Source organism: Micromys minutus (assembly GCF_963924665.1).
Source record: "Micromys minutus genome assembly, chromosome: 3".
Taxonomy (NCBI): Eukaryota; Metazoa; Chordata; class Mammalia; order Rodentia; family Muridae; genus Micromys; species Micromys minutus.
The window spans coordinates 66,125,531-66,146,675 of record NC_137972.1 but is presented as its reverse complement, the minus strand read 5'-3'; the positions used below and the strand labels follow the sequence as shown (position 1 = coordinate 66,146,675).

Sequence of the window (21,145 nt, the reverse complement as noted above, 5' to 3'; positions counted from 1 at the left end):
GTCATGGTATCTGTTCATAGCAGTAAAACCTTAGCTAAGACACTCTGAGAAAGAATGGTTGTATATCTTTGAAACTCTGGTAGAATTTTGTTGTGAATCATTTGGGCCCTGAACATTTTTTTAGCTGGAAGATTTTTGTTTTTATTTTTAATTACTTTTAAAATCTTCTCATTTGTTATAGGTCTGTTCAGGCTGTTGACTTCTGATTTAATTTTGATGGTTTGGCTGAATCTAGAAAATCATTAATTTCTTTTAGATTTCCATCTTAATGGAAGACAGGGTTTTGAAATATTTTTTCATAGTATTCTGACTTTCCTTAGTGTTTGTTGAAATGTTTCCCTGTTTATTTCTGATTTTGTTAATTTGAATTATCACTTTTTCTTAGTCAGGCTAAGGGTTATCAATTCTTTTGTCTTCTCAAAGCAGTAGCTCAACAGATCACTTTTTTTTTAACAGATCACTTTTTAAAATATTGCTTTGTTTCTATTCCACCGATTTCTACTCAAGTTTTCATTATTTCTTACCAATAACTAGGTTTGAATTTGGTTTGTTTTTGTTTTTCCAACTTTTTGAGTTGCATTAAGCCATTATTTGTGCCTTTTCTAATTTTTAAATGTACTCAGAGTTATAAATTTCCCTTTTAGGATTGCTTTCAAAATATCTCAGAAGTTTTGTCTTGTTTTCATTTTTATGTAGCTCCAGGAAATTTTTTATTTCTTGATTTTTCTCATGTCTCATTCAGTAATAAGTTAATATTCATCAGTTTGTAAATTAGTTACTAGAGTTTTGTTGGCTGTCAATTTTAAGTTGTATTACATTGTGATCAGATAAAATTCAAGGAGTGATTTTAATCTTTTTGAATTTGTAAAGATTTGTTTTGTGTTCCAGGATGTGGTCTATTTTAGAAAGGTTTCCGAATGCTACTGAGTGTGTATTCTTTGATATTTGGGTTGGGTATCCTGTACATATCTGTAAAGTACATTTGGTGTATGATGTCAATTAATTCTGATGTTTCTCTGTTTATTTTTGCCCAGATCACTTGTCTACTGGAGAAAGTGGCATGCTGAAATTACCTATTTATGAATTGATGTGAATTTGTGCCCTTAAATCAAGTAGTACTTAAAAAATGCTATTGGGCACCCCTGAGTTTGGTGCACATATATTTAGGATAGTAGTGTCTTCTTGGTTAACTGTTCCCTTGATTAGACTGAAGTGTCCCACTTAAAAGTGTCCCACTTAATCTCTTCTGATCAGTCATAGTTTTAGGTTATCATATATTAAGGTAACAATGTCTTTTTGCTTCCTGGTGCTATTTAATTGGAGTACTTTTTTCTATCCTTTTATTCTAAGGCAGTGCTTCTCTTTAAAGCTAAAAGGTGGGTTGTCTGTTTTTTTTTTTCAAAGACAATAGATGGATTCTGTTTCTTGATCTACCCAGTCAGGTTTTTCTTTTCTTTTTCCTTTCTTTCTTTCTTTCTTTCTTTTTTTTTTTTTTTTTTTTTTTTTTTTTTTTTTTTTTTTTTTTTTTTTTTTTATTTGAGAACTGAGGCTACTGATAGTCTAAATAATCATGGAAGCATATGTTAACTGTGGTCATTATATTGGTTTTTTTTCTATGTTGTGTTCTCAGGGCTTATGTGTTAATAATTAAAGTTTCCTATTTCTTTCCACTGTCTCTCTGCTGTACTCATTCCTCTCTTTAGCCTGAAATACTGTTTACTGTATTTTCTGTAGGGTAGGTGTATTAGATATACCTTTTTAAAAGCTGTTTATATTGTGGAAATACTTTATTTCTCCTTCAATTATGGCAGATAGTTTTGCTGGGTATAGTAGTCTAGGTTGGCAATCATAATCCTATAGGATTTGGGATGCATTGCTTCCAGGCTCTTTTGACTTTCTGAGTTTCCATTGAAAACTCGGCTGTTATTCTGATGAGTTTTTCTTTACATGTGACTTTTTGTTTCCCCTTGACGCTTTCAATGCACTTCTCATGCTATGTAAATGTAATGTTTAAATACAATATGTTGTGGGGATCTTCTTTATTATCTTGTGTATTTGCTGTGTGGTGCTTCTAGTATCTATATGAGCAACTTTCCTTAGCTTGGGGATATCTTTTTTTATCTTGAAGATATGGTCTATGCCATTGGCTTGGGATTATTCTCTCTTGTCTGTGCCTATCACTCAAAGGTTTGGCTTTTCATGCTGTCCCATTCCCTGTGTGCTCCTTCCCTGTTTTGTTTATGTTTGAAAGTGATTTCTTGGGCATCACTCAGGCTTTTATTCTCCTTAAGGTCTTTCTCTTTTAATTTTGTATCTTCTTTAGACTCCTTAAATTATTTGATAAAGTCTTAAGACCGTTGTTCTTTTAAGTTGTGTATCCTATAGTTCATCTAGGAAGTTCTCATTGTTGCACATTTCTACAGGGTTGGCAGGTTATGGAGAGAAGATACTGCCTGAATCTTTCATATTGTTGGACATGTGGGTTTGTTTCTTTAGCTACTTGTAAATCTGACATGGAGAGCAGGTTGGGGCAGATAAGACGATGCTGGGGGGAGGGGTTTTCATAGTCATTGGAGGTTAGTTGGGTGTAACAATTCAGGTGGACCAAGGGGGTTGGGGTGATATATGAGATGTTCCTCCTCATCCAAGCTAGGGATATAGAGACAGATATGTCTGGGTACAAAGGTTGAATGTGGTATAGGAGGGGCCTGTGAGTTGGAAGACAGGTAGGGCCATCAAAGCAAAAGCCTAGAAATCAGTTGCAGGGCAGGCAGAGGAGACCCGACTAAGCTCAGAAACTCAATGTGGGACCTGGGCTGCTGGATCTGGTGGGTTGGGGGAGAAAGTGTGACTGGAAAAGAACAGGGACATTGATCGGACTAGACTCTGGAGAAGAGTGGGAGATCTGTTTTAGTGGAGAGGTTGGATCAATTACCTGTGAATATGATTTTAACAATACCAAGTATTTGGTAATTAAGGTTTCCTCCAATTTCAGTAACAAATACATGTATGTATATGCTTGTGCATATATTTTAATCTTTCTGCAATTAAAGTTCTAAAGTAGTGGAAGTAGTAGCATAATACATCTGATACTATTGATAAGAGTTGCTTGGGTCAATTAATTAAGTTTCTCATGATTATAAATTATGCTTGCTCCAGTTCTACAAGGACCCCACCACAGTCTTTGGGATGGAGGAAAATCACGGGTTTCCCATGTGCTCCTATTTTGGCCTCATCACTCAGACTTCGGATCTTCTTTTTCTTCAGATCCACCACAGCTGCATTTATGTTGTCCACCTGGGAAAAGGAGGAAAAATATAGATGTGAGATCATAAAATACTGAACGCTACTGTATGAGCTTGTGCAATCTGTTTCCTCTGCCTTTGGACAGGACTATCCTTAAATCATCACACGTGGTGGGGTAGGGTAGCTCAGACAGGAAGCACTTGCCTAGAGTAGCCAGCTCTGAGTTCCATCCTCAGCACCCAAAACACAGAGCCCCCAAGACAACCAACCAACCAACCAACCAACCAACCAAGCAAAAAACCACAAAAAATAAACCTAAGTTTTTCAGTGGAAAAAATATGAAAATTGCAACACCAAAGACCTTTTATATTGGTGAATGTTTCTTTTTGGAACCTACATTGAGTGTATTTTACTTTATGAATTTCTTTTAATACTGAACAATCTTTTTCTGAGGGAATTGGATTTCTCATCTATAATGAAAAAAAAAAAAAGGAGGTTGTTAAGCATGGATCTTAAATCCCCCAAAGATTCATTAGTAAACACTTGGTTCCCTAGTTGAGGCTGTTGGGCAATAGTGAGCCTTTAGTAAGCAGGGCTTAGGGGGAGGTCTCAGGCCATTATAGCTATGCCTTTGAAGGAGAAAGTGGAGCCACAGTCGGTCCTCCTTCCTGGTGTTCTCTCTCCTTACCATGGTGTGCTGCCTTATCCCAAGCATGGAGGACAATAAGCCATAAAGGGGGACCTCCAAGTCAGTGAGTTGAAGAAACCTTTTATCTTTATAAGTTCATTGTCTCTGCTATTTCTTACAGTGAAGGAAATCAACTAGTACAAAAATTACTATGTGAATTGACTAGAGATTAAAATGGGGCGACCAATAGGTACTTAGCAGCTTGTACATAGTAGGTACTCAGCAAATATGCTCTTCTGATCCCACCCCCCACAGAACTCCTACTTGGTGATGACCTTTGTGATGAAAACTATAAGTGAAAAGCCTACAAAGCTGCTAGCAAAATGTTGCTCTCCATCACAGGGCCCCAAACTTGTACAGTTCTCTGCTGGGTCTATTCAATGTGCCTCATGTTTATGTGCAGTGTAGGAAAAAGGATGAGACAAGTGATGGGGACAGCACGAGCTTCATGTGAGACTGGATCAAGCTTCGGGTGCTAGGGGGAGTTTATGTAGCTTTAAGTGACAACTCTTGTATTCTGCAGGGTTACATACAGAAATGCAGTATGGTGGTTTGAATATGCTTGGCCGAGGGAGTGGCACTATTGGGAGGTGTGGCCTCACTGGAGGAGGTGTGTCATTGTGGGGGTGGACAAAGAGACCCTCCTCACTACATGGGAGCCAGTCTTCTAGAAGTTTTCAGATGAAGATGTAGAACTCTCAGCAACACCAGCAATATGCCTGCCTGGATGCTGCCATGCTCTCACTTTGATGGTAATGGGCTGAACCTCTGAATCTGTAAGCCAGCCCCAGTTAAATGTTATCCTTATAAGAGTTGCCTTGGTCATGGTGTCTGTTCACCACAGTAAACAGTGGTTTTAGCCTTAATAAGGTAACTCTGAGCACAGCTTTGAACTGTTGCCCTGGTTGATCAGTCTTTAGGTGTATGTTCAATAAACCATCCCTGTCTGACTGAGATCAGTATCCCTGTGGTTTTTTGGGTGACTCCTGGACCCCAACAAAAGGAATAAAATAAAACTGTTTTTTTAAATTTCTAATTAAAAGTACTTGTGATAGCTATAAAAGAAATGTAAACAAAACAACAAAAAACAAGCTTGCTTTGGGAAGTGAATTCTAGCCCCATAAGTAGTAAAAACAACACGGTCAATGGTAATGCATCTTTAAGAGTGTCTTTGCTATCTTGAAAGCACTTGCAGATCTCTCAGAGAGCTCCCCGGGGTCCCGAGTGTCATTAGTATAGACCTGGGCTATCTGATTCCCACTCACCTTCTTACCAGCAACCGAGAATGTCAATGTGAATATGGAGCCGAGGTTGATTCTCCCATTTTATGACTTGAGAATGACAGTTATCAATGTTTTAAAACGTTTGGATTATCATAACTAGGATTCGGAATATTCAGGTAAGTTCTCATCGCCTTAAGTGCTCAGCGGTCCGACTTAAAAATGACAGTGTGGGGCTGGAGAGAAGGCTTGGTGGTGAGAGCACTGGTTCTAACATAGGACCTGGCTGTGGTTCCCAGCACCCAAGTGGCAGTTCACAACCATCTGTAACTCCAGTCCCAGAGGGATCGAATGCCCTCTTCTGACCTCCATGGTACCGGGCAAGCAAGTCGTGCACATACAAACATGCCAGCAAACACTCATAAAATAAGTCAGTCTAAAAAAATTAAAATGGCAATGATGTTTTCTGTACCTTACACCCTTAAGGTACACTGAAGTCTCAGTCTGACAAACAAGCAAAATTTTATGAACAAGTAACAATGTGCCACTTTTAATAGCTCATGACAGCTTGATTGATTTAACAGAGACTTCATTTTGCATAAAAATATGTTGTTAATTGCTACCAATAATGAATGGATTCCGTCTTCAACCTGATTAAATCTATTAAAGTGAAGTGAGAAGTCTAGATGAAATATTTATGTTTCAATATGACCCTAAAAGCAAGATCTAAGTGAACTGCAAAAACGTTAACATTATTGTGACTAGGGCATGACTGATTGCTCAGCAGTTAAAAGAGCAAACTGCTTTTCTAGAACACCCAAGCTCTGTTCCCAGAGTTCTGCTCCAAGCACCCTCGCTGGGTGGCTCGGTACCACCTGTAAATCCAGCTCCATGAGGCCCAGTGTCCCCTTCTGGCCTCCACAGGCTTCTGAACAATAAATCTGCGATGTCTGCAGAGGCCTCCTGTGTGTTCCTAGGACTGCTTCGCATGGTACTTGTTACCTGAACTTCCTTATTTGCTGTAAAGACTGGTGGGGGCTGTGAACATCATTTCCCAAATGCTGAGTTGACAGCAAAACACTCCTGAAGCCTGTATTTAAGGACAGGTGCTAAGCTTTGCTCTTCAGTGTCCCCCAGACGCCTGACCTCCAGCACATAGCTCTATAAGGAGGCAGTGGAACCTTAGGGAGGTGGGACTGTATGGGAGGATGTTGGGTTGGTGGGGTTATGCTGTTTAGGGGGATGGTGGCACACTGTCCTTCCGTCGGTTTCTGTAACACAAACACTGATAGAACAATGCTGGTGTGACGTGAAGCCTCACCGAACCGCCCATTTGTCTGCTTTGCGCTGCTCACTGCAAATGTCTCCATGTCATGAAGTCACCACATCTAGGAGATGGTGACACAAACCCTTTTGCAGAAGGATTTCCTGAGGAAGGTTACTGCCAAAAAGAAAACGGACTTTAAAAAGGCGATTTCACTGTGTTACACACACTAGCCTTGAGGGAGTAGGGTTAAGGGATGCTCCTGTCTTAGCTTCTAGTGTGGATGGGAAAACAGGGTTGCAATATTCTTTTCAACCCAATCACCTATTTGTTGCATTTTCCTCTTCAACCCAAATAAACCCATTCAGTGAAAACACAACTCAGTAACTAGGAAAACAAGCTGCGGTTTTCTATTTTGGGCAGATTTACCACTACACTCTCTATCCCCCTCCTAAGAAATCCCTCTCACTTGCCGTTAACCTTCCTTCTGTTCCCGTTCCTTCCTCTCCTCCTCCTCTTCCATTTTTCTCCCTGACTCCTGCTCTTCCGTTTCCTCTCCTTTTTCCTACCTCCTCTCCCTGTCTAATCATGTATTACCTTAACACAAATCAACACAGGTGTGTGACACCATTGGACTAGACTGACATTATCTGTGTGGCCGTCTGCAGGTCAGAGGTCAGTGTCTTTTTTTTTTTTTTTTTTTTTTTTGAGACAGAATTTCTCATGGAGCCTGGAGTTCACAGATAAGGCTGGGCTAGCTAGCCAGTGAATCTCAGGGACACTTCTGTCTCTGCCTTCCCAGTTTGGGATTGTGCACAAGTGCCACCTCACTGGCTTTACAAGGAGCTGGGGGTCAAGTTCATGCTCTCAAGCTGGTGTGTCAAGCTGCCTAAACTCTCTAGAATTTTTGAAAGTAGACATTCTCTCTTCTTAGTTGAAGAGCATTCCTCAGAAGAAGGGAACAAGCTATCTTACTGCCCTTTTACTTTAAAGTCACATAACTTTCATAAGACATATGGCTAACAGGAAAACAGCCCATCTACTATAGGACATCAACAACTTCTTCAGTGTGGGAATACTGCTGGTCCCACTTCCTCTTTTCTGGTAATTTGGAATTCAAATTATTTTAGAGCTTTGACAATGTTCACATTATTACCCCTTTTCCTCAGAACACATTGATGGCTATAACCCTATGAAAACATGGCTTTTCCCGTTAAGAGTCAGGACCTAGGAGCTTGCGAGATGACTAAGCAGTTAACATTTGGCTGCTCGTCCAGAAGTTCCATTCCCAGCACCCACATGGCAGCTCACAATCACCTGTAATTGAATTTCCAGATGATCCAGTGCCCTCTATGCCCTCTTCTGTTCTCTTTCAGTACCAGGTATATATATATATATGTGTGTGTCACACACACACACACACACACACACACACACACACATGTATGTGTGTCAATATATATATACACATACATACATATATAAATACACATGTAGGCAAAACACTTATACACATTTAAAAAAACCAAAAGTCAGGAACTAGGGCTCGGTTTCAAAACAACCAAACCAAAAAAAAAAAAAAAAAAAAAAAGGCCTACCTATTGCCAACAGGCAACAGCAGAAGGCTCTATCAGAAGGGGACACACAGTTATTCCTGGCTTTGTGGGGATACACATATATGCACCCAGAAAGCAAGAAATCCAGCTATCCTCAGGACTACACTTAGCTTGCCAAGCCAAAGAGGTCTCCAATAGGCCCCCCTATTACACAAAGGTCCAGCTGAGCTTGGAGATGTAAGAGTGCCCTCACTGCCAGTCACACGAGGGAGACATCTGGGACAGCACATGTGGCACATGAGAGGCTTGGAGCAGGAACTGTGTTGCAGGGCTCCAGCTCCCTGGCTCGTTCTCCTGAGCAAACCAAGTATGGCCGATTCCACTCCACTACAAGGCCATGGGAACTGGACTGTTGACCATAGAGGTTTCATTCAAATGGACTTTATTGAAATTTTATACTTTAGAAGACAGTTCAAGACCCAAGTCCTTCAGCCAGAATCCAGAATAGACTGGCTGTAGTTCTGTAATACACTGAGTGAAATCTCAGTATTTACATGCGCAAATATGTTTTTTGTTCAAGGAAAGGCAAGAACTTTTGCTTGGTGTTCTCTGAGGAACCAAGCCCCCTCCGCCTTGTGACACCACTATCTGAGAATGCCACAGCTCCGAGAGAAACAAGTAACAACCTTTCAAGGTCTTCATCTTGCAGTATCTGTCTATTCGGACAGAAGGGCAGGCTATCTTTGCAATACCCCTTTTTTAAAACTGCCAAGTTGGGGCTGGAGAAAGATGGCTCAGTGGTTGAGAACACTTGCTGCTCTTCCAGAGACCTGGAGTTCGGGTCTCAGCACTCACATGCTGGTTCACGGCTCTGGGTGTAACAACCCTGGTTACAAGGGATCTTAGGCCCCTTTCCGGTCTCCACAGGCACTGCACACATGCATGTAATGCACAGACATGCATGCAGGTAAAACACACATACACATAAAATAAGTAAATAGGATTTCCAAGTGTTGCAGAGATTGACAGCCAAGTCTGGTCCAGATGGATTCTGTCTTTATTCTTTAACTCTAGAAACCTTTCTCACTTCAGCAGCACACAGAACTGCCTAGACACAGACTATGTAGACATAGTCTCTCTTGTGGCCAAACACACCATCTGATTAAGTTCAGGTCAGCGGGATAGGAGCTGAAGCGAGAGAGAAATGCCTAAGTGACCTCATAGATACTTGCCTTTATTCTCCGATATCCCTCTTCCTGTTGGCTGCTGAACAGCAATGCCCGAGGCAGTCTGATAAACCACAGTGACCATTCAGAACCAGATGATAAAACCCATGCAATTAATCCCCCTTTGTGTGTGGCAACTTCAGGTCAACAGACGAGTGTCCAACTGTAGTAGTGATGGCACTTTCCATGCTGTCACCTGTCACCTACCTTCATTTTATGCTCCTAACATTTCCATTTCCCTCTTCTGATTCCCCACTTTTGGATTTTCTGCTACTTTACTAGACTCCCACTTTTCTCTACTCGGCTGAACTTCTGACTCACAGCTGGCCTCCTTTGATGGCATGAGCTCTCTTGATGTGGAACATAGACCACACAGTGCAGGAGAAAGAACAGTAGACTCAAAGGCAGATGGTCCAGCTTTTCATCCTGGGGGGCTTCCACAAACCATTGACGAAATATGCAGCCAAAGTAATATCCCAAGGATGAAAGAAATGGTTGGCATCAGGCCTGTATAGTCCCTGGTCTCATGGAGATAGCTTCGCCAACCTTAAATTATACAGTCTTATCATACAATGAAAGCCACTGGCCTCATGTCCAAGACCATACTCCAGAAATAGAACAAATCTGGGTTTGAACCTGAGCCCTGCTGTGGACATCCGATGTCACTCTGAGCACATTAACCTAGTCTTGGTTTTTGTACCTGTCATGTGGGCCAGTAGCATCCCAGTAGAGCAACCATGAGAGGGAAAGGAAATGATGTGCACTAAGTACTTCATATATGCCAAAGGGTGTGCCATGTGTTTTCTAGCTATTAGGAAGTCCTGCTAGTCCCTCTGTGGTAGCAGCTCTCTCTTCCTCTGGAAAATTCCTTCACAGTCATTATAGCCAATGTCCTGTTATACCATCCAGCTCCTTGACCTGAGCAATCACTTTCACCTTACTTGTATTACTGAGAAGCCCCACAGCTCAATTCCCATATCACAGTATGGTCCTCTTGACTGTTCAAGTACCCCCTTTGCACTGGGGACATGCTATATATTTTGCTGAATTCCAGGTACTTGGCAGAACGTAGACACTCATGTATGAATACATCTTTGACTTTACTCTAGTCAACCTAGCTCTCTTCTGCATCAGGACTGAGGTTTTAACATTAATTTTCTGATTATGTCCAGCCAATGAATTGTCCTATCAAATTAATTTAAACTAGAGCCTAATTGGCATTGCTGGTAGTCCCAACAGTCAGCTATCCAAATGCAGCCATCTACAGATAAATGTTCTCTAATGAGAATGCTCTTGTCAAACATTTCTTCATGTTTTCTCAGACACTGTTAGCAAAATGCAGCTTAGGAGATATTAAAATTCAGGGCCTGGAGGAACAATGCGGTGTGATTTGACATGCTTGCCACCAGTCCTGACGACCTGAGCTTGATCTCCAGAACGCACATGATAGAAGCAGAGAGCTGACTTGTGAAAGCTGTCCTCTGACTTCCACATGCATGGACTTCCACATGCATGGACTTCCACATGCATGGACTTCCACATGCATGGCATGGTACTGGGAGTGGGGTCATTTTTAAAAGTCAGTAATTAAAAATGGTTTGGTTTTATTTTTTTAAAAGGATTTTATTTATTTATTTTATGTATGTGAGTACACTGTTGCTATCTTCAGACACACCAGAAGAGGGCATCAGATTCCATTAGAGATGGTTGTGAGCCACCATGTGGTTGCTGGAACTTGAACTCAGGACCTCTGGAAGAGCAGTCAGTGCTCTTAACCACTGACCCATCTCTAGCCCCTATGGTTTGGTTTTATAATAAGCAATAAGCTATTCATTTTTTGTTGTTGTTGTTTGTTTTTGTTTTTTTTAAGGACAGACAGGATTATAAGAATACTTTGGCTGAGATGTAGCTCAGTGTTTAGCCATGCTTAGCCTACGTGACGCTAAGTTCAATCCCTGGCACTGCAGCTAAAACCTTGGCAAGCTGATGAAATTTTTATTTTATAATCTTTCTTCATGTGCCTAATTGCCTCATAGTGACAGTAAAAAGCGCTTACATTCTTATTACAAGAGAGGCCACATTTAACCCATACAGCCACTTTGGTGGCTTGCTTTAAGTCTATTGGATTTAGTTGTCCTCAAAATACATCAATACTACTGTTATAGTTTTCTAAAAGGAAAGTCAGTGTGTGTGTGTGTGTGTGTGTGTATGTGTGTGCAATAACAGTACTGTTCCTTTTAACACTTAATAAAAGATTCTGGTCAAATGCAATCTTTAACAATACAAAAAGCATGTGTGAGTGAGAGATTTCAAACAGCAGACATTAAGATGACAGGCTACCTCGATGCAGACGTGATGCATTCCTCCAGCCTTGTTCTTCTGCAGAAAGCCTGTGATTGGACTATCACTCCCCAGTGGATGAAGCAGTTCCATCTTGGTGTTTCCCAGGTTGACAAAAACCACAGACACTCCATGTTCCGGAAGAGAGACCACCTCACTGACCTGGGCCCCTAGAACATCCCTATAAAATGACGAGGCCTTGTCCAGATCCGGGACGGCTATGGCCACATGATTGAGCCGACCCAGCTTCCACACAGGACTGGATGCTTGACGCTGGGACTGTGATGTGGAAAAACTTCTCCCTGTTGCAACTGGAGTGTGGACTCTGGAGAAAAGCCCTGAAAAAAAAAATCAAACAGCAACTGACGTCTCTCTTTTGAGAATTAATTTCCTTCTAAATTTAATTTTAAAAACTAAACTAAGAGCTGTAAAACTCATTCTTGATGTTATTTGTGCTTTTTAATTTGATCTTAATTGGAAAACAACTCACCATTCTCTGTCAAGAATTAAAAAACAAACAAACAAACAAACAAACAAAAAAACTGTGTGTCACCCAGACCTAGGGGCACAAATATATAATCACAGCTGCTCTGGAGATACAGACAGGAGGGGTGGAAGTTCAAAGCCTGAGTAAGCTGCAGAATGAGTTCAAGGCCAGCAGGGGCAGATCAGTGAGACTATCTCAACAATTAAAGTAAAGAGGACTGTGAATATTCAGAGGACTGAACGGGAGAGTAGTTCCTTATTAGGCATGAGGCTCCAGGTTTAAACTGTGGTGGTGGTGGGAAGCCATTTGTCTAGAATTACAATCTACTTCTGGGGGCTAGAGAATTTGGAAGTTAAAGAACACTCACTGCTCTTGTAGAGGACCTGAGTTCAGTTCCCAGCACCCATGTTATCACCAGCTCCAGGGGGTCCAGTGCACCTGTACTCAAGCACACAGCCAGATAGATCCACACACATACACATTATTAAATGTAATAAGAATCCAATTCTGAGCTTCGCTTTCACTCAGAACAAAGAGCACCACTTTTCACAGTAATCTGTGTTGATTCTCACACTTAGTGGTAACTGTATATTAGGGGTGCCCTGTTTGCATTCTGCATAACTCTGAATGTGACAGTGAGCAGCATACACTCAGAGAACAGGCAATCTTCTTCTCAGTCTGTGTTTGTTTGTTTGTTTGTTTGACCCCATGGAATGAATTCACAAAAGACATATGTGCCTTTTGTGTACACTTTATTTAATATAGCTTTAAAAAAATCTAACTTTTTGGTGGAGAACAAGATCAAATTGTATATAACTTGCTGGGATTTCTTCTGAGCCAGGGTTTCACATTATTTCTTTATATCGTTTTGACAGGATGGAAGCAGACCCATTTCGAGTTGTGAAGAAACCCTCTTCGGTGTGCTGGATAGTTTTATGACAACCTGGCATAGGCAGAGTCATTTGGGAAGTGGAAACCTTCATTGAGAAAATGCTGCCACCAGATGGGCTTTTGGGGAAACATGTGGTACATCTTCTTAATTAGGGACTGATGTTGGAGAGTCTGGCCTATTGTGGAGTTTGCCATTCCTTAGCTAGTGGTCCTGGGTGTTACAAGAAAGCAGGCTGAGCAAGCCGCGAGAGGCAAGCCCATAGGTAGTACTTCTCCATGGCCTCTGCCTCAGTTCCTGCCTTGTGTTTCCTCGGTGATGGACTGTCACCTGAAGGGTAAGATAAAATAAACCATCTTCTCCAGATTGCTTTGTGTTGTGGTGCTTGTCACAGCAATTGAGACCGAATTGAGACATTCAGCAGCTGAAGAAGATTGAGGGGGTGGGTTTCCCTCCTTGTTGTTCTTCTCCCCTCCTTCCTAACACTAGGCTTTAAGAGCCACACTCAGCAGAAGAAAAGCCATATAGACATATGATATAACTATTGCGTTGGAAAAATGTACTGCTTAATTTAACTTAAGGTGGTCTTCTTCTACATCTTGGTTTGCATGACAAATGACTAGAATACCCCAAAGTGCTCATCACCAATAGGTTAATGTGGTCCAATGCTATGAACTCTCTGTGTTATCATGAAATCTAAGTGTATAAATACCCAAAATACACAAATAGACACTCAATCCCCCACAAAGACAGTATCCAATCTTTACAATGTAAAAATGCCCTAATGTTTCCTATTCTATCTCTGTTTTCACTGACCAGATTCAGGGCCTCCAGTGAAGCTAATGTTTCAGTTGCTGGAACCTGAATTTCTCCCCTGAAGGGCTGTGGATCTCTTAGTCAATGCTGCTTGGTGAACTTTCTGCTCACCATGGCCCGTTCTCTACAAATAATACATAATACTTTGTACTTCTTCATAAACTTCCTTGGCATAAGTTATCAGCTTGTGCAAGGCCTCCTGGTCCCAGATCCCTCTCTTCTGTATGTTCTCATCCCTGGGCCTCCCTCTCAACACCTCACCAGCTGGAACACTTACCTGGGGAATTGGGCCAGCTAAGGATATATATGGATGGCTTGTCAATGAAATGCATGAACATTTTTCCATAAACCTACTTCAAGAGGGCACAAGTGTGTATTACAAATGTGTTGGGGATGGGATGGAGTCCCGAGTCACGTCAAGGACCCCAATGGTGACCCATGGGAATGACCAAGCCTTCCTCTGGTCTAACTAGGAGTGTGTTTAGAAACAACGGACCAATGTGTACCAGATCTAGCAACAGCATCTGCCTCCTCCCAGATGTCTGCAGCCTGAATCTGACCCCTCACAGAGACCTAGAAAAGCTAACCTATCCCTTTCTTGCTGTACATAAAACACATGCTGAGTTTCTAGCACAGCCTACTCCAGCCTAGTTTTTCTGTTTGTGTGTCTGTCCTTTCTTGATTCCTGACTCACCCCAGTTAGGTTTCCAGGACCCAGCAGAGGAGGACAATGCACACATGCTAGCAACATCTTTAGTCAAACTCCGTCTCCTCCCCTTCTGTGCATTTCTCCTGAAGGTGCTAGTTAGCAATGGGCTCAATACAGCAGTTTTAAAACGACACAAATGGATAAGGTCGGTGAACCTTCTGGATAGTGCGTGTAGTGAGAAATCATAGGGAAAGGTCAAACCATGAGTCCACATCTCATCTCTGATGTCCTACTGAAATAGGAACATGCAGAAATGTCAAAAGAGCAGTGAAAGCAGACTTTAATAGTCCATACATTCTGCTCATGCAGAAATGTCAAGAGCAGTGAAAGCAGACTTTAATAGTCCATACATTCTGCTCTAAAGACAATGCGCACACTCCGGCATGGCAAAGGAAGCCCAAGCAGCAGTTATTGGAGCTTTCTCTGTAGCTACTTCTTTATCATTCGGTTCAATAGAACACCTCATTCTTTTGATTTTATAGAAACAAGGTTTCTTTAATATGAGAGAAAGAGCATCTTTATGTTGTAGTTGCTAAGCTTTTGGCACCATCTTCTCTCTAGAAATAAGTGGTAGCTGGAGTCTCTAGAGATGAGAAAGCTGGTTTAAGGGGGAAAAATCTCTTTCTATTGGCTTTCTTTGGTCCTTAAAACATGTATTTTAGGAATGTTGTAAAAGGTTACTGGCATACCAGTGAAAACTCAGTGACAGAGTTTACTTAAAAATGAAGAGACGGGGATGGCATGGGAGAGCACATCTTCAATCCCAAAAATCAGGAGTTCACAGCCAGCCAGATTTGCCTAGCAGTTCCAGGCCTGTCAGAACTACATACCTTGGATATAGATGGATGGGTGGGTGGATGGATGGACGGACGGATGGACAAATGCATGGATGCATGGACAGGCAGAGAGATAAGTAGATGTACAGGAGAAAGGATAGGATATAAAATAGGCAACAGGAACATCAGAGGCTCAGTAACATCGGTGATTGTCAGAGAAGGCAGGTGGAATACACAGTGAGACACACTGCTTCACACCCAACAAGAAAGCGAGGGAGCAAAAAGAAATCGAAAACCTTGTACAATGTTGAACCAAGGGTAAAATGGTGTAACTGTCATGCAACGGTTCAGCAATTCCTCAAATCAAAACTTTAACACGGAATTATCACAGCACCCAACATCTACTCTGAAGTAAAACAAGCCAACCAACCTGCAAAGCAGAACCCAAACTGAATGCATACCCTGATGCTTTCAGCAGCCACGTTCCCACAGACAAACCGTGGTCTATCATTCAACCTTACTGACACTCTAACCAGGGAGACCCTCTATAACATCGTGCTAAAGGAGAAGAGCTGGGCATGAGGTCATACACAGTATGGTCTCATTTATATCAAGCATCTAGAATAGTTCACAGCACAGAGACAGGTAGAACGGGGTTACTAAAGGCTGGAAGGGAGTCTGGGGATTGTGGGGGTCTAAATAAGAATGGCTCCCATAGGACCATAGATTGGAAATATTGCTCCCCAGTTGGTAGAACTGTGTGGGAATGGTTAGGAGGTAGGGTCTTGTTGGAGTTATGCCACTGGGGGTGAGCTTTGAGGTTTCAGAAGTCTGCACCATTCATTGCTAGTGCCTCCTTTTCTGCTCCCTACTTGCTGATAAAGATGCAAGCTCTAAGCTACAGCTCCAGCACCATGCCTGCCTCACTGCCTGCCTCCATTGTATCCTTATCATAATGGTCATGGACTCACTCCCTGGAACTAAGGGCCCCAATAAATTCTTTCTTCTATAACTTGCCATGGTTGTCTTCTTAGCAATAGAAGTATAACTGAGACAGAGAGAAACTGTTTAATGCATGTGGACTTCCTTCTGGGTTATAAGAACGTTTACAACATGACCAGGGTGATACATGGACAGTATGACAAACCTAATAAATGTTGTACATTTTCAATAGTAATGTGAACTTTATCAAAAGGAGGAAAAGGTATGATTCTTCAGTGAGAGTCTGTGGATAAAGTCTTGTAGCCCAAGCAACTGGAAATAAAAAGTAGTAATAAAATAATGCGATTCCTCCACCAGTTTTATTGAGTATAAATCACATACACTGAAAATTTACAATGAGGTGTTCTCATATATATCTGTATATTTTCTCATATATATTTATATAAAATAGATTATCACATCAAGCCAAATGTGTGTGTGTGTGTGTGTGTGTGTGTGTGTGTGTGTGAGTGCAATCTCAGAAGGCATAACAGAGTCTTAGTCCTTTGACCTACAGAATATTTAACTTGTCACTATTCCAATAAGGAAGACTTACTTTGCTTGAATAAACTACAATGCACAATTGGAAACCTGCAAGACACTTAGAAATCAGAGGGTTAAAAACAGGGCAAAGATGACTACAAGAGACAGAGGATGGCAGCATAAAGCATCAAAGGGAGAGTAATGACACAGGAAGATTCAAGTGACTGGGGTGGGGGGGACATGCTGAGGGGCAATGAGCACTAAAGACCATCTAGAAACCCACTACTGTAGAAGCTTCCATATACATAGTGTGTGCTCACATAACACACACACACACACACACACACACACACACACACACACACTTCCTGATGGGAGTGTACACCTCAATGACACCACACTTGTCTAGCATTCACAAAGCTCTAGGTTTGATCTCCTGCATCACAACAAAACAAAACCTCTCTTATTCATGTATATTGCTCACAACCATTTCTTCACTGGCGAAACCTTTTCACATCATCTAGAAATAGAAACTAAACAATAAATCTTTCAGCAACTTATAAACCAGTTTTCCCCAATTCTATATGCTAGTATATATATGATATATTTTATATATAATAATGGAAATTATAAATGTTATGAATATATGATAAATACATATATGTATATGTGTGTGTGTATGTGTGTGTGTGTGTGTGTGTGTGTATGGCATGACTTAAATGGAGTTACCCTATAATCGGGCAACAATGCCTAGTGCCAAGAATGGATTATCTGTTTGGGAATTGTTGGCCTAATATATACCATAGATCCCCCAAACTATAAGCTATCACCACTGCTGTTAAATACCCCCCAGAACGCCTATTGCTGATGATACCACATAGTTAATCCACAGAACACAGAAAACTCAGGCTGGTATTCACTGAAAGTTTCATCACTGCTGACTATCTTTTATACACTGGAAGGTGCTACGCACACTACTGGAGGAGGAGCAAGGTAGTCGTCAGTTTTACCTAACTGTGAACTCTGACACAATCACCAGCTTGACAAGACATGCCCACTGATGCAATAGGGGCGAAAATATCAGGAGAGTAACAGCTTTCTGACTGGGTTTAAAGCCCCACTCCATAAGTTTAGCCCACACCCAACATCATTATCAATGAACAAAACTGTGGCGAGATAGGTCATAGGCCCTACTACTATTACTCTGCTAAACAGGCATAGTATTAAGCTCACTTTTCAGGACTTAGGACTTATTAATATACCCATAGATTAGTCCATCTCTCAACCCTCATCAGAGAGTCTTCTATGTAAGTAGACGGTGATTAACACAGACCTGGTACTGCCCAGTCCTAATGCAGGATATATATCACATCCCCTTCTCCAAGACTTAGGGATTACTGGGGGGGGGGGGGGGTGAAAAAGCCAGAAGCAGTAGATGACTACAGAGAATAGAGCAGTGCAGCCTCACATGTGAATTCACAGTTGTTATGACAGCATGCAAAAGACCCACAAAAAGTCAATCCAAACAAAATCCCAACCTCAAAAGTGAGGTGGGCATGAAGACTCACCTCTAGCTAAGGAGTACTGGTGACTGGTATCTGAGAGGAGAGGGAGAGCCATTTTTCTCTGAGGGCCTCACTCCAGTGGCAGGCCACATGTCCTCTGGCCTCCACCTCCCAAACACTGAGGTCACAGGTATGTTCCAGCAAGACCCTAACTCATCTTTTCCTTTGGAAGATGTATTCTAAGGAGTGTGGTTTTAGAAATGGCGGAAGGTATTCAAGTGTTTTCTGACTCCTGCCATCTGGAAGTTCTCTGCTAGAACTCCTCTATGTTTGCTTTTTGGCAAAGGAATGTCCATTGCAGTGTTTCGGGGTTAAGATTTGCTGCCTATAACCCTCCAACTCTGACAGGGTGGGTAGCTCAGTGACAGAGCACTTGCCTAGCATGCACAAAGCTCTCTGTGTCTGGTCTCCAGCCTCACAACAAAACAAGACTGTTGGGACTCGTATATATTTCTTGTGAGCATTCTATCACTTGGGGACTTTTCATGAGTCTATAGAAATGGAAACTAAACAATAAATCTACCTTTGAGCAATCTATAAGCCAGCTCCTCTTAGCCACTGCTATATTCCTCAGTTAAAGGAACCCTCCATTTTTTTTTTCAACTATTAAGATTCATCATCAGGGAGGGCTGGAGAGATGATTCAGTGGTTAAGAGCACTTACTGCTCTTCCACAGGTTCTGAGTTCAATTCCCAGAAACCACATGGTGGCTCACAACCATCTGTAACAAGATTTGATGCCTTCTTCAGGTGTGTCTGAAGACAGCTACAGTGTACTTATATATAATAGATAAATAAATCTTTAAAAAAAGATTCATCATTAGTAGAGGACAGAATTATAAGAGTAATGTTGGATTCTACTCTCTCCCTAGTACAGGCCTATGGTTTTATTTCACCTCTATACTTACATATCAGTCTTTATGAAACCTTGCCATATCCATTGTCCTTCCAAACCACATCGAGGAAGCACAAATGCTGAAGTGGGAGGGCACAGTACAGTAGCCCGGCTGTGCCTTTTAGTGTGCATGACTATAAAATAGAGATAATGACACAGGCACACTGAATACCTGTGTTATTTAATCTTTACTGTAGTCCTGTAGGTTGGATAATATGGAATTAGACCTATAGCGATTAGGTCCTTTTCCTCAACATCACTTTAAGTAGAGCCTTGAGCCCAGGTTTGTCAGACATCAGAGTTGATGCTGAGCTCATTCCTCTGAAGCTCTTTCCCTTTCCTTTTTCTTCACATGTTGGGAATCGAACTTATGGCCTTGCATATGCTTGACAAGTACTGTTCCATGAAACCATGCCGAGTCTTTTGTAACCCTTTTCTCCTCAATTAAAAAAAAAAAACAAAAAAATCAAAAAAAAAAAAAAAAAAAAAAAACAAAACAACCCTTATTTTACTTTGAGATAGTTTCATGAATCTTGGGTTGCCCTTGAACTTGGTGCCTGAGGATGAACCTTAACTTCAGATCCGTGTCCATTTCCCCAGTGCCAAGATTACAGGTTTGCACGACCATGTTGGTTTATGTGGGAATGAAGGCTGAAGCCAGGCTTTGTGCACATTAGGAGAGCACTCTAGCATCTTAGCTACAGTCTCTGTCCAGAGTCTCAATTTTGAACATCATTAGTATATGTCTGACGACCAGAGCCTAATTTCTAAGAGAGACTGTGAGAAGAGAAAATGGGCGATTCTGCCTTAGTAGATATTCACAAAATAACAACGGATGGTGAGTGAGCCGTGAGGGTGGCTTATATTTGATCAGGCCTATACAACAGGAAGTATTAGCAAAACTTCAGCATTAACTATGAATCAGAAAATCATTTTAACTTTTGTGCTCTGGATTGTATACACACAGTCACAGTAAGGTGGGGGTTTTGTTGCTTGTTTTTTTGTTTCTGTTTGCTTGTGGCTCATGACTTTGCTTTGGGAACTTGTTTTGCTAGGACAGATGAGGAATTTTGTGATTGGCTGAAAAGGCTAGAGGGTTCCACAAAAAAACAAATTCAGTTTGAGAGCAGGCTTTGAAAGATGACTATAGTTTTTCAGTAGATGAGAAGACAGAATTCCTAGGCAATCCAGTTTATTCTCTTCAACACCTCTTAAGAATGCTAGCTAAAGGCTTTGTTACAAATGTAACGGAGTAACTCTGGAATGATACTGCCTTATATTTTCTCCCAAGTAGAAGATCTCCGACTGAGGGTAACTGCCACCATGGAGAAAGAGAAGAAAATGGAAGAGAAAACGAGACAGGCAGAAAAGTGGGCATTTGTCACCAAGATTCCGCTTATCGATAAAAGAGATGGAGGTCAAAAGAACTCAAGGAACTTACAAATCCTTCTGTTTGTTCCTTTCCTGTTCATGTCAGATGAAAAAAAAAAATAGTGTGGTACGTATGGAAAACAGGCTTGGACTCAGACTTTCAGAACTCTCCACTTTGCTCTTTTCTCCTATCTTTTAGAGCAGGCATATAATAACCCGAGTCCCTTCCTGCTTTGCTGCAAGTCCTGCCTTGTCTGTGTTCCTGGGCAGATTACCAGTCTGGTCCACGTTTGCCAAGGGCAACCCTTGAGCACAGAGAAGGACAATAAGGAACTCCCGTGCTAAGGAAGCGAAGCTCCAGGAGCCCAAACACTTCTGACCCAGGCCTTGGCCACCCGCGGCCTCCCGTTCAGCGTGCCCCGCGCCCGGCGCCCCAGTTGGTGCCCGGAATTCACCTGTAGCGCCCGCAGCCAACGCGGCGGCCTTCACCACCCGCCTCATCTCCAGAAGCTACAGGATTGCACAGCGACCTAGGGCAAAGCCTACTAGGAGAGCGGGCAGGGGGCGGGGACTGAGGTCCCGGGCGTGTCAAAGCTGAAGTGGGCGTGGAAAACGCGGCAGGGGAGGGGCGCGA

The 21,145-nt window shown here is 41.8% G+C and overlaps 1 protein-coding gene across 1 annotated transcript; it reads right to left on the bottom strand.

Moving 5' to 3' along the window:
- Positions 1 to 400: 400 nt before the first annotated feature.
- Positions 401 to 21,067, bottom strand: MCEE (methylmalonyl-CoA epimerase). Its single transcript, XM_080914031.1, has 3 exons — positions 20,967 to 21,067; positions 11,541 to 11,878; positions 401 to 3,297 (listed from the first exon to the last, which is right to left on the bottom strand). Exons 1-3 carry the CDS (start codon positions 21,010 to 21,012, stop codon positions 3,145 to 3,147), a joined length of 537 nt encoding a protein of 178 aa, XP_080770157.1. The 5' UTR covers positions 21,013 to 21,067; the 3' UTR covers positions 401 to 3,144.
- Positions 21,068 to 21,145: the final 78 nt, after the last annotated feature.